At 38.3% G+C, this 13,041-nt stretch overlaps 1 protein-coding gene across 1 annotated transcript; it reads left to right on the top strand.

Moving 5' to 3' along the window:
* Positions 1–11,775: 11,775 nt before the first annotated feature.
* On the top strand, positions 11,776–12,436 carry LOC132304025 (14 kDa proline-rich protein DC2.15-like). Its single transcript, XM_059801519.1, has one exon. The coding sequence runs from the start codon at positions 11,822–11,824 to the stop codon at positions 12,194–12,196; it is 375 nt and encodes a 124-aa protein (XP_059657502.1). The 5' UTR covers positions 11,776–11,821; the 3' UTR covers positions 12,197–12,436.
* The last annotated feature ends 605 nt before the right edge of the window (positions 12,437–13,041 follow it).

The following is a 13,041-nucleotide window of genomic DNA, read 5'->3' on the forward strand; positions in this document are numbered from 1 at the left end:
GTTCTATCATCTCCTCTTAAACATAAAAATGTCTACAAGCATCTAGTGATCTCGAATGGTCCAACTCAATCATATTAAAGATGGTGTCAAAACCACTACGTCCCTCTACTTACCAATTCCCCAAACCTCAGCTTCATATCGTGAAGCGTTTTGTTTTTCACCAAGATGAATAAAGAACTAAGAGTTATGAATCTCAGTCCTTACATCCTTCATCCCATTTGCCTACAAGAAATACCAACTGGTTTGGTACCACTAGCTTTTGTTTACACCTATTGCTTACATCGGAGCATCCTCAAAAGCTAACCCTGCAACTGTAGCTACGCATTACCAGTTAGTGATAAGCATACTGATAATAAAATCAACCGGTAATTCCATTTAGCGAAAGTCAATTCACTATGACTGTCCACATACACTGTGCACCGCTTCCTTATATTGACGTTCAGTCACTCCTTCCTATCCTTAACACATCCTATTTTTCTAATTTAGGTAAGTGTTAAACTGACTCCTTGGCTCATTTCAAATGTATATGAAACTTTTCCATCCTCCATAGAGGCATCAATATCGGAGCAACAGCTAATTGTTGCAAAAGATAACCCTAAAAAAAAAAAAAAAAAAATCCACATTTTATACAGTGTAGAAACTTTGGTTCCTCCTCCGAGTGCAACACCAGCAACTCCTCTAAATGACACCCTCGAAAAATCATGTCTTGATTATGAATAGACTGCTAAAGATTTTATCAGCCCACTATCCTCTCTCAGCGTCATTCTAATAAGTACTTACCAGTACAAAATCCTCCGTCTGAACCATAGTGGCATTACAGTGATCTTTACCTACCACAACCTCACGAATCCCCAAGACACTAACAACCACCATTATTATAGCGTTGTAAAAACGAATCCCTACCTAGCATTGAGTGACTCATTTTGATAGTTTAACTATCCTATCCTAACTAGCATACCATATTGATGCATATCTAGATCTATTAGATTGGCTAGAAGTTTGTATTTCTACCCAATCGTATGACCATACTTTCAAAAATCCTAGCGTACATAGCGCTATTATCCATGTCATCAACATAATAGTTGGTTGATCACATACTTGTGTTCCCAACCAATCCATACTCCCAATCCGGACTAATTAACAAAAATAAAACATGTAATAACAAAACTGAAACACATAACAATCAAAGATGAAACACGTAGTACACACAATACACAAAACAACCAAAATATAACTCCACTTAACACATATTCCATTCCAGAGAAGAAAACCTCCTTTGAACTCAAGTTTGCAAATGTTCATTCCATGGTTTCGTTGGTAATTATCTAACCTTGAAACTTATCCATTAACCGTAGCTTAACTGCACAATCGTTTGCTTAAACAAATATCCAAAGGCTTAACTCTCATCCTCCTAATATGGGGAATGTAAACTGTCTATCGTGGCTTTACAAACCAACTTAGAATGTCACAACCTAATACCCATACTCTCCGAAATGTGATATAAAATCACGTCTTTGTTCTGGTAAGATCTCCATCCGATTCCCAAACTCCTAAAGAATACTTTGCAAATAACTCCCGGAGAGATGTTACGAAACTTTAACTATATGTAGATTGGTTCACACCAACTCCACTAGTACCATTCACTATACTACTGGTGAATGTGAGTACCCTCGTACGATCCTTTATCTTCAAGCTTCAATATCCCCTTTCTTGGAGACGCTGATATCTCCTCCCTTAGGATCCTCTTCAGAATCCTACTCTTCGCTTACCTCTTTTTTGAGAACAACTGAAGTTGTGTTGGTCCTGATAAGCGGTGACCTAACACCTATACCTTAATCCTTCCTTGGCGTATACTTTCTAAATAATACCAACCTTGGAACTAAACCTTCGATCCTAAGTTCTGCTTTTGGCAAAGAACTCGACAACCTTTTCCGTTACTCCTTTAGGCCCGTATCGCTTTCGCCTTGAACCCCATCCTCCTTCTTGTGTCAACCACTCTGTATCTACAGAATTCAATTGACATTAACTCCTCCTAACGATCCGTAACGAGAGTACAATGAATCCTAACATGGCACTAAGTTTTAATAGATGCAACGCGGAAGTCTTATAACGAAAACACTCCTAAGGACACTAGAACCTAGAGTGCTCTGATACCAATTGTGATACCATCTAATTTTCGGATGCGGGTTGGCCAGACCCACGCCCGATTGCCTGAGGATATCAAACCAATTAAGCAATAAACGAACACAAAATACAGATAAGATAAACAAGAATAAATAAAACTACTGAAAAGAAACTAGAATGATAATCCAAAACTGAAAACCTCAAAATAAAATTTTATAAATAAAGTATTAATCTGATACATCCAACTTTTCCAATTCTAATATAACTCGGGAATCCATCTAGTGGACCCCTAATCAAAACTAACATTGGAAAGCGAACAACTGAAAAGAAGTACACTGCTAAACCATGAAGAAACCTCCAACATCGTTGGTAGAATGAATAGTCGTCTCTGCTCAGCATGTATAAGCTCTAAGACGTGGAACCGTCCGTTACCTAAAAATAATAGTGGGTCAGGCCCACGAACAAGTTCTATCCTAACTACAATCCAAACAGAGACCCGATACGCAGATACATCCTAGATGTCCCAACCATATCTCTATAGTCCGTAATAGATAAATATATATCCACACTACAGGACTCTTACTAAACTATGCTGAGGGTCTCAACCTGAATAGAAGACAACATGCAATATGCACCACAGTGGACATAACTACCTAAGCCTAACAGGGTATACCTCAACCAACATAGCTAGCTACGCATCTTACTGCATATACGCTCCCTAACCGTCGACTATGAGACTCAAGCTCATGTCATGGTACCATAACAATATATATAAAATCCGTTCACATTCATCCATAAGAAATCCAGTAAGTCGTTCAGCGTATTCAACCGCACCGACTCATATATATAAGGAGGTTTTTATTTAGCAACCCGTAACCTTATTCCAAAATAAGTAGGACTGAGTATTTTGAATCAGTCTGTCCCTAATATGCCACCGTCCCATACCGGTGCATATAATCCACAAAATCCATATAATTGATTGAACAGGTAAAATTGTTCACCAATTAAAATCCATAAGGTAGGAATTAGCGTTTTGAGCTAAACCATACCTAGTATGTAACCGTCCCATACCGGTGCATACAATCCACCATATCCATGTAAATTACAACATATAAATAATAAGAAAGTAATTTACAGTGCAAAACCAAATATCCAAATAATTGCAGAAAGAAAATTAACAATCTCACAATTAAAATCCAGTATTAATCCATGTAATTGCATCAAAGAATTTAATATTCTAACAATTAACATCCAAGGCATGCATAGTTCCAATCTAAAATAAAAACCTTATCATGCATTTAAAACAAGTTTTATTAACATACTGGATCCCATTAAATTGCTAAAAATTTAATTAAGCAATTAATCCGTCTTTCATCCGTTAACAGCATAGAAAATTTATTAATTTTATACTGTTTGTGCCATTGATTTAGAAATCAACTTTAATCAATTCAAGGTCTAATCACACCCAAAATTTAACTATTTAATCCCTCTGTAAAGTCCCATTAAATTTATGAAATTTAAACAAGCCACTCAGTTCCTTTTTTCTATTAATAGCATGCGCAATTGTATATTTTTACACTGCTTCATCCTTTATCATAGAGACTTAAACCATGCAATAATAAGTTTAATAACACTTAGAATTAACCATTTAGACCCTCTGTAAAATCTCAGAGTCAACAGAACAGTTCCCATGCTCCAACAGTAAAAATACAGTTCGTAAAACTAAAATTCTGAAAACACTATTGAAAAGAGCCTTCTCCAAAAAACTAAAGAAGGCTCTAAACCACCTAGAGCCTTCTCTAAAAAACTGGAGAAGGCTCTAAACCAACTAGAGCAGGCTCCACATTTTAGAGCATTCTCTTTCTTCCTTTGAGCCTTCTCATTTGCTTCCTATTCCACTTGCATAATTGCATCTCTTATGCACTGAGAGCTTATAACAATACCTAGGTTGCATGTTAATCATTTTAGTTTACTTCCCACACAGTTCCAGATTCAAGAATCGTCCACACTATTCCAAACAGAGCCTAAAAACTACTCCAGAACCCATCCAAACAACCCTGTACAAGAAAACCATCATAGAGCCTGCTCTAAAAAAAAGTGGAGCAGGCTCCAAGCATCCTAGAGCCGGCTCCCTAGCCCTTGGAGCCGGCTCTGCAAAAGGGGGAGCCGGCTCCCCACTTCTGGAGCTGTTTCTCTCTTCCCCTCTCTGAGAGCTGCTCATTCCTGCTTCGTTTTGCATCATCTGTTCATCTCCGGCCTCTTCCTACCCTTCTGTTCTTCCTTAAGACTAACTTTAACAGTCTAATATTTATATATTGCCATCCCAGTACTTGGTTTACAACAGTAAGTACCACAACAACAATTAAAACCATAACAGTTTTATGCTTTAAAACTAACCACGAAGAACAGAGATGTGAGGAAAATTTCAAACATATTGTAAACATATACAGATGATTATATTGGCATATGATAGGCATGCAAAAACTCAATTAATATTTAATTAAAACCCTAGAGACCATCTAAGAGTGCACAGAACACAGGCCAATGGGAGAGACACAGAATAGTACTTGCCTTTATAGTTTTGGATTCAAAACCATGTCGCCGTCTTCCTAAGCATTCCGATAACGTCCGAGTACTGTCAACTCCACCTTCTACTGCTCAGCCTTCCCTTCTCCTAAGTCCGAATCCTAATCCGCAGCCGAAACCCTCACCTAGGTTACTCTGTTTTCCTCAAACCCTCTCTCTATTTTCACTCTAAAAGCTCTCTATAAAATAAACCCTTATATATGTGAATAGGGTCTGTGTTTATTTTCCTACCCTAAGACAACCTATTGTTGTATTTATATAGGCTTAAAGAAAACCTAATACCAATTCTGAAAGGAGACGGGAAAAAAAATAAAATTATACTAAGTCGGCTAACTCGTGAGATTAAACGAAACCCTAAAATTATAATATTCATTTAATAATAATTTTCTAATTTAATTATTAATAATTCCTTATAATTAAATTAACCCAAACATACATATATCCCCATAAATACATGAATATAAAATCATGTGTATTAATCGTACCCTTGTAATCCAACCCATCCAATCGGCTAAAAATAAAAATAAAGCAACTAACCACAATTAAATCAAATAGACTAATTAATCAAATACGAAAAATTCAAATACACTATGAACAATTAAATCAAGTAAAAATAAAATAATTAAACACATAACCAATTTGATACATAAGCACCTAGCCACAAAATCAAATTAAAATTGCACATAGAACAAAATTTAAATTTCAATCTTATCCTTTTGAAAACTAGGGGTATTACATCAAGTAAGAAGCAGAAGCATGAGCAGTCAGGGTTCAGAGGACAGTAGCCAGTCAGATCCGCACCCACAGCTTCAGTGTCCATGGGGTCTTCTACACCGAATGTTACTTATTTTAGATGCGGACAGCTGGGACATTACAAGTCCCAATGCACTCAGGCTGAGGTAACTCAAGTGATTTGTTTTAAGTGTGGGCAGTCAGGGCATCACAAGTCCCAGTGTACTCAGATTCAGGTGGCGTCTGGTGGATGTTTCGGGTGTGGCCAGCAGGGCCATAGGGTGAAAGATTGTCCACATCGGGGCAGTGGTTTGGGCAGATGTGGAGGTTCACAGCAGAGGCAGATGCAGTCTGCCACAGTTCAGTCAGGGTTTCGACCGCCACTACCACCTCAGCCGTCTCAGCCAGCTATATCAGCCCAGAGTTCTCGACTTGGTAGGGGAGCTTCTTCGAGTGCACCTACTCAGCAATCTGGTTATCATGTAGGCGGTTCTCATGGGCAGAGGACCCTAGGTCGCATGTTTGCACTCACTCCAGCCGAGCCACCATCCAGTCCTTCAGTTGTCAGGGGTATGTTTCTTGTGTCCCATTCTTGAGCACGTGTATTGTTTGATTCCGGTGCTTCTTATTCATTCATTGCTTCATCATTTGCACGGGCCTTGGGGTTGGAGGTCAGTCAGTTAGACAGACCGCTCTGTGTTGACACACCTATTGGGGATTCAGTCACTCTTGGTAGAGTTTATAGGAGTTATTCCATCACGATTGCCGGACGTGTTCTTAAGTTCGATCTCATCCTTCTCGAGATGAAAGGATTTGACGTCATTCTTGGGATAGACTGGTTGTCATCCTTCATAGCTGTCATTGATTGCTTTAGGGGCTGAGTTTCAGTGTATACCATAGATGGGGATTGTTTCTATTTTGTGGGAGATCGGTGTGATCCTTTCACTCCTTCATTCTATAGTGCTAGGAGTCAGGATCGGCAGACGTTCTTCTTGGCTAGTCTATTCGCCGATGATGATGTGAAGTTTTGTGGGGTTGATTATCCCGAAGTTGTATGCGATTTTCTGGATGTGTTTCCAGAGGACTTGATTGAGTTGCCTCCACACTGAGAGGTGGAATTTGTTATTGATTTGATGCCTGGTACCGCGCCAATCTCTATGGCACCGATTGAATTAGAAGAATTGAAGAAGCAACTTGATGATTTGAGAGTGAAAGGCTTTATACGATCGAGTGTGTCACCGTGGGGTGCACCGGTCTTGTTCGCTAAGAAGAAAGATGGTTCTTTGAGGTTGTGCATTGATTACCGGAAGTTGAATCATGCCACCATCAAGAACAAGTACCCTTTGCAAAGGATAAATAGTTTATTTGATCAGTTGAGGGGAGCCAGTTGTTTTTTGAAGATTGACTTAAGGTTAGGCTAGTATCAGTTACGGGTTAGAGAGGAGGATATTCCAAAAACCGCGTTCCGTACGCGATATGGACATTATGAGTTTCTTGTTATGCCCTTTGGATTGACTAATGCACCAGCGGCATTTATGGATTTGATGAACCGTGTTTTCCAAGATTACCTGGATCAGTTTGTGGTAGTTTTTGTGGATGACATTCTTGTGTATTCACGGACTCGGGAAGAGAACGAGGTCCATTTGAGTATAGTGTTACAAATTCTACGGGAGCACCGTTTGTACGCTAAATATGAAAAGTGTGAGTTTTGGCTACAAGAGGTAATATTTTTGGGACATGTTTTCTCGGAAGGTGGGGTTTCAGTTGATCCTTAAAAGATAGAGGCAGTTTTGAATTAGGAGCAATCGAAGAATGTCTTTGAGATCCGGAGTTTCCTTGGCCTAGTGGGTTATTATCGGAGATTTGTGAAGGATTTTCCCGTTTGGCAGCTCCTATGAACAGATTGACCCAGAAAGGGATCAAATTTGCATAAAATGAGGCATGTGAGTCATCCTTTCAAGAGTTGAAAACAAGGTTGACTACAGCTCCAGTGTTAATAATACCTGAGCGTGGCTTGGGTTATGTGATCTATTGTGACGCCTCACGTGATAGTTTGGGTTGTGTACTGATGCAAGATGATAGAGTAGTGGCTTATAGGTCTCGACAGTTGAAGACTCACGAGCTTAACTACCCTACTCATGACTTAGAGTTAGCGGCAGTTGTATTTGCTTTGAAGTGTTGAAGACACTATTTGTATAGTGAGAGATTTGAGGTATTCTCGGACCACAAGAATCTCAAGTACCTTTTCTCCTAAAAGGACTTGAACAACAGACAGAGACGATGGGTTGAATTCTTAGAAGACTACAACTTTAATTTGCAGTATCATCCTGGCAAGGCAAATGTGGTAGCTGATGCTTTAAGCCGAAAATCTCATGATACTTTGGCTAGTTTAGCCATTCGGAAATGGAAGATGTTGGAAGATTTAGCTGAAATGGGATTGTATTGCTTTGATGATGATAATGATGGCAGTGAATCAGCTTTCTTGTTTAGTCTCGTGGCTCAACCCACTCTTGTTAGATGGGTGATTGAGTCACAGAGACAGGATTCAGATTTGGATGCCATTTACACTTTGATCTCCAGTAGGGAGACTGTGAAGGATTGGACCTTACATGCAGATGGAGGTTTACGATTTAGGGGTTTATTGGTTGTTCCCACAGTTTGTCGTGAGGACGTCTTACGGAAGTTTCACACTTCCTGCTTTGCAGTTCATCCGGGTGGTACCAAAATGTATCATAATCTGAGACGTCAGTATTAGTGAAATGGAATGAAGAAGAATGTTGCACAGTTTGTAGCTAAGTGCCTTACCTGTTAGCAGGTGAAGACTGAGCACCAGAGACCAACTGGTTTATTACAGCTATTGCTAGTAGCGCAGTGGAAATGGGAGGAGATTGCAATGGATTTTGTGACGGGTCTTCCTAGGTCACAGAGGGGAAATGAAGCCGTATGGGTCATTATCGATAGATTGACCAAGACGGCTCACTTCTTGCCTATTAAAGCAACAAACGCAGAGGCACTCAGTGTACTTTATGTGAAAGAGATTGTGAGATTGCACGGAGTTCTAGTGGCTATTGTGTCAGATAGGGATGCTAAGTTCATCTCAAAGTTCTGGGAAGGACTTCAAGCAGCGTTTGGCTCAGCGTTGCACCTTAGTACTTCATTCCATCCACAGAAGGATGGCCAGTCGGAGCGTACCATCCAGATCTTGAAGGATATGCTTCGAGCCTGTGTACTTGACTTGGGTGGTAGTTGGGAGGATCACCTTCCACTTATTGAGTTTGCCTACAACAATAGTTATCAGGCGAGCATTCAGATGGCTCCATTTGAGGCATTGTATGGTAGACCATGTAGGTCTCATGTCTATTGGACTGAGGTGGGCGAGACAGCCGCCTTAGGACCCGACATTGTACTCGAGACTACCGAGAAGATTAAACTGATCAGACAGAGATTGCTTACAGCTCAGAGCCGACAGAAGAGTTATGCAGATAGGCGGAGACGACCGCTATCCTTTGAGGTGGGAAACCACGTTTTTCTTCGGGTTTCTCAAAGGAAGGGGTTGATAAGGTTCAGGAAGAGTGGCAAGTTGTCGCCACGATTTATTGGACCTTTTGAAATCTTGGACCGTGTAGGAGAGGTTGCCTACAGACTAGCATTGCCACCACAGATGGACAGGGTTCATAATGTCTTTCATGTGTCGATGCTGCGGAAGTACGAGCCAGATCCGTCTCACATTTTGAGTTAGGTTGATATGGACATTAATGAGGATGTTTCCTACGAGAAGGGACTAATTCAGATCCTTGACACACAATAGTAGGTATTGAGGAAAAAGACGATACCGTTTGTAAAGGTTCTTTGGAGGCATCATGGAGTTGAAGAGGCTACTTAGGAGCTCGAACAGGAGGTTCGTTCCAAGTATTCAGAATTGTTTTCTCCCTCAGGTATGGCCTGATTTCGGGAACGAAATCTTTTAAAATTGGGAAAAATGTAATATATATATATATATATATATTAAAGTTAAAAGTTTTTTTTTTCAAAAGTTGGTAGGCCCCACCAATAAATTAAAACATAACAAAGGCCATAAGGCCATTTTTCAGACTCGTGGGTTTTCTATCTCTCTACTGCATCACTGCTCTCAGCAGTTTTTTTTTTTTTTTTTTTTTTCTCTTTTTGCAATTACAAGCTTAATCTAGCTCTATTCTTTTAAAATTTGGTAGAACCTTGTGAAGCAAAGTCGGAGAGCTCGTCGAGGCCTTCAATTTGATAGGAGCCAATCATCATTGGTGCACTCTAGGGAGTTCAAAATTCTAGGGTTCTTGGGCTCAAAATTGGGGGTTTTGCATCTAAGTGAGGTAGGGGTGTTCTAATGCATGAATTCTTGTATTTTTGTGAGTTTCTAGCTTAAAGTGATGCCTAAAATGTTCAATTAGTGCTAATTCTTGCAAAGATTTGTTTAGAATAATAAGTATGGAATGTATGTGACTATTTGTTAATTGTTTTGAGGTGATTTAGCATGCTTACATGTTTGTATGAAATTGAATTTATATTTTACATGCTAGTTATGCAAAGTTAATATTAAATGAGAGCTCGATCATGTATTTTATAAATTTGTCTTGTATAGTATGTGTGAAAGTTATATGGTTGGGTTGATAAATTAAAGCACAAGCATTCATGCATTCATTGGGAAAGAGAAGGGGGAAAAAAAATATTTTTAGAACAAACGAAATTATTTTGGGAAAAATATTTTCTAAAAGTGTTGCGAAAACCGGACGCCTATGAGGCGCCTAGTGGTCCGTGATGTTAGTGTAGTTTAGAAAGGAATGTAGTTGAGTTAACTAGGCCGGATGCGATGCCTTAGAGGTGCCTTGTGGTCGTGGATAGTTAACCAACCTTCCTTTCGTGACACCTTGGAGGTGCCTTGGGTCGGATTACATTAACGGTTTGGTTGTTGAAACGGAATTGTTTCGGAAACAGGAAGTAGCATAGGCATGACATTGCACTTCATGGTACATCTGGGAAATTTGTGATTGGATGTTATTTATACTATGCTTGTCGTTGTGATTGGGATTATGTTTTCCCCATGGTATGACCCCGTCCCTTTTTATCCATTCTTTATGTGGGATTCACATGGATATAAGAAGTGTGTCTTAGACACTTCCTACTGAACTTATGCTCATCCCATTATTTTTTAACATTTTTTAGGATACGGAAAAGAGGTGGCAGACGACGATCCACCACTGGTTTAGACTAGTTTGGAGATCTATTTTATTTTGCTACCTTTTGTATTAGAATTTTAATATATATTTTGTAAATGTAATCTTAAATATTTTTAAAAACTTTAGTTTAGTTGATATAATGTTGTAAGTTATCCACTTTAAAATTTTAGCTACAATTATGGACTGTAACTTGAAGTAACGGATGTGTCCCTTGTTTGGATAAGATGAAGGAACGGGACTTTTGTATGTATATAACCATTTTGGAAATGTAGTATAATATCTGAATTGTGCGTTGGGACAGGATAAGTTAGATTTAAGGTCCAGTGAGGCCATTGTATTTATTTTTGCATTTCAACAGGTTGTTGAGGGACATTTTCTGCGGAGGTCATGCAAAAATTTTTATAAATTTTTATTATTATTTTGATACATTTTCGAGTCGTTACAAGTTTGTCTAATTCAGTGCTCCATGGTACACATTTTGTCTTCTCCATAGTACACATTTCTTTAATATTGTCTTCTCTTTGGATGCATTTCATCATACACATTTTGCTGGGCTGCTTGCTCTGTAATGTCTTTGCTGGGCTGCTTGCTCTGTAATCTTTTGGGCCTCTTCTGATGTTAGCAATGGGCTAACCTCTTGTGCCACTATGTAACTTCCTTTTATTTAATATATTAAATTTGAACTTTCAAAAAAAAATAAATAAATAAGTTCGCCTAATCACTAACTATTTTATGCATTTTTTTTCCCTGAAAAACAATTCTCCATAAACTTGAATCTCAATCATCCACTACACTGATGATATATATCATTTCATAATATAATGAGTGCGCCTTAATTTCATAATGTGGCACAAAATATTTAAATTAATGGATAATCATATTTGCAAGAATAATCGAACTTGTCCAGTTTATGTGACTTATAGCTACTTATACGTAGGTCAATGAACATTAGTGAAAACTTTTAATTTACTTTCATATATTGGAGTATTTTTAAGGGAAAGTATGAGTATGCATAAGGCGGGAATATCAGCCTGTAAAATACTCGTAATGTATATATTTTTTACTTTTTCTCTGATTAGACTCTCCTTGAGACCCTACAAAAACTCACCCACACTACACATCTTCCATGCCCAAATTCAACTTCTCTCTCAATATTAGTCCTTTAAGAGATGGTTTCCAAAAGCAATGCATCACTTGCTCTCTTTCTCTCACTCAACCTTCTCTTCTTTGTCATTGTTAGTTCATGTGGCACTTGCTCTTCTCCTAACCCTAAGCCGAAGCCGAAGCCAAAGCCGAAGCCAAGTCCAAGTCCTTCCAAGGGCACCTGCCCTAGAGATACCCTGAAATTAGGTGTCTCTGCCAATTTGCTGAGCTGGGGTACCCCTCCAAAGACTCCATGCTGCAGCCTCATCCAAGGCCTCACCGACCTCGAGGCCGCGGTTTGCCTCTGCACTGCCATTAAAGCAAATGTTCTGGGCATCAACCTCAATGTCCCTCTCTCCATCAGCTTGCTTCTTAATGTCTGCGAAAAGAAGGTTCCATAAGGCTTCAAATGCGAATAGAAAACACTTCACTTTCGATCCTCACTCTGCTATAAATTTCTACTGCAAGTTAAAGTGCGTGTGTGCGTGATAACAACTCGTTAATTTCCTCTGTTGTAGTGTGGTTGTGTTTTGATACTATTAAATAATTAAGCTTTCACAAGTCTAAAATATCCAAGTGATTTGGCTCTTACATATCATGTTTACACATGATGGAAATAAAGTTGTAACCGTTTTGTAAGATATGAATATGTTTTACGCGTAAAATTGCTATATGAAATGAAAAATCGTTACTTGGAATTTATTTATTAATAATTTGAAAAAAATTATAAATAAATAAAAAAATTTGAAAGAAATTTTCTAAATAAGAAATAAATCGTCACCCAATGTGTTAGCTACTACTCGATATAAACCTACCCTTTGATATTTTTACAATAGAGGGTGTTACACGAAATAAATACAAGGTTAACATTTAACATTATTTGTTCATAATACAAACCGTATATACATTGGGATGAATGGTAAACTCAGACTTCATTTGGCACAAAAACGTTTGGATTTAAATTATATGTGTGATTTATGGTGTGTTAAATGATATATGTGATTTAAAAGTGTTTCTATTACAAGCTTACGAGGTTGAAAGGGTTTTTTTTTTTTAAAAAAAAAAAAAAAAAAAAAAAAAAAAAAAAAAAAAAAACTACAAAAATTATATGTTAAGGGTTTAAAAGTGTTTTAGAAACCATGTAATTACAGATTTTAAGACAATTCATGATCGGCAGTGACCTTTGGAAGGAAGAAGTCCTTGTCATTTTGTAGCACAAACATATTCCATTGCATGTGGTACATGA

Source organism: Cornus florida, unplaced genomic scaffold (assembly GCF_030987335.1).
Source record: "Cornus florida cultivar Cherokee Brave unplaced genomic scaffold, ASM3098733v1 CherokeeBrave_3.0.0_Hap2_Chr04, whole genome shotgun sequence".
Classification (NCBI taxonomy): Eukaryota; Viridiplantae; Streptophyta; class Magnoliopsida; order Cornales; family Cornaceae; genus Cornus; species Cornus florida.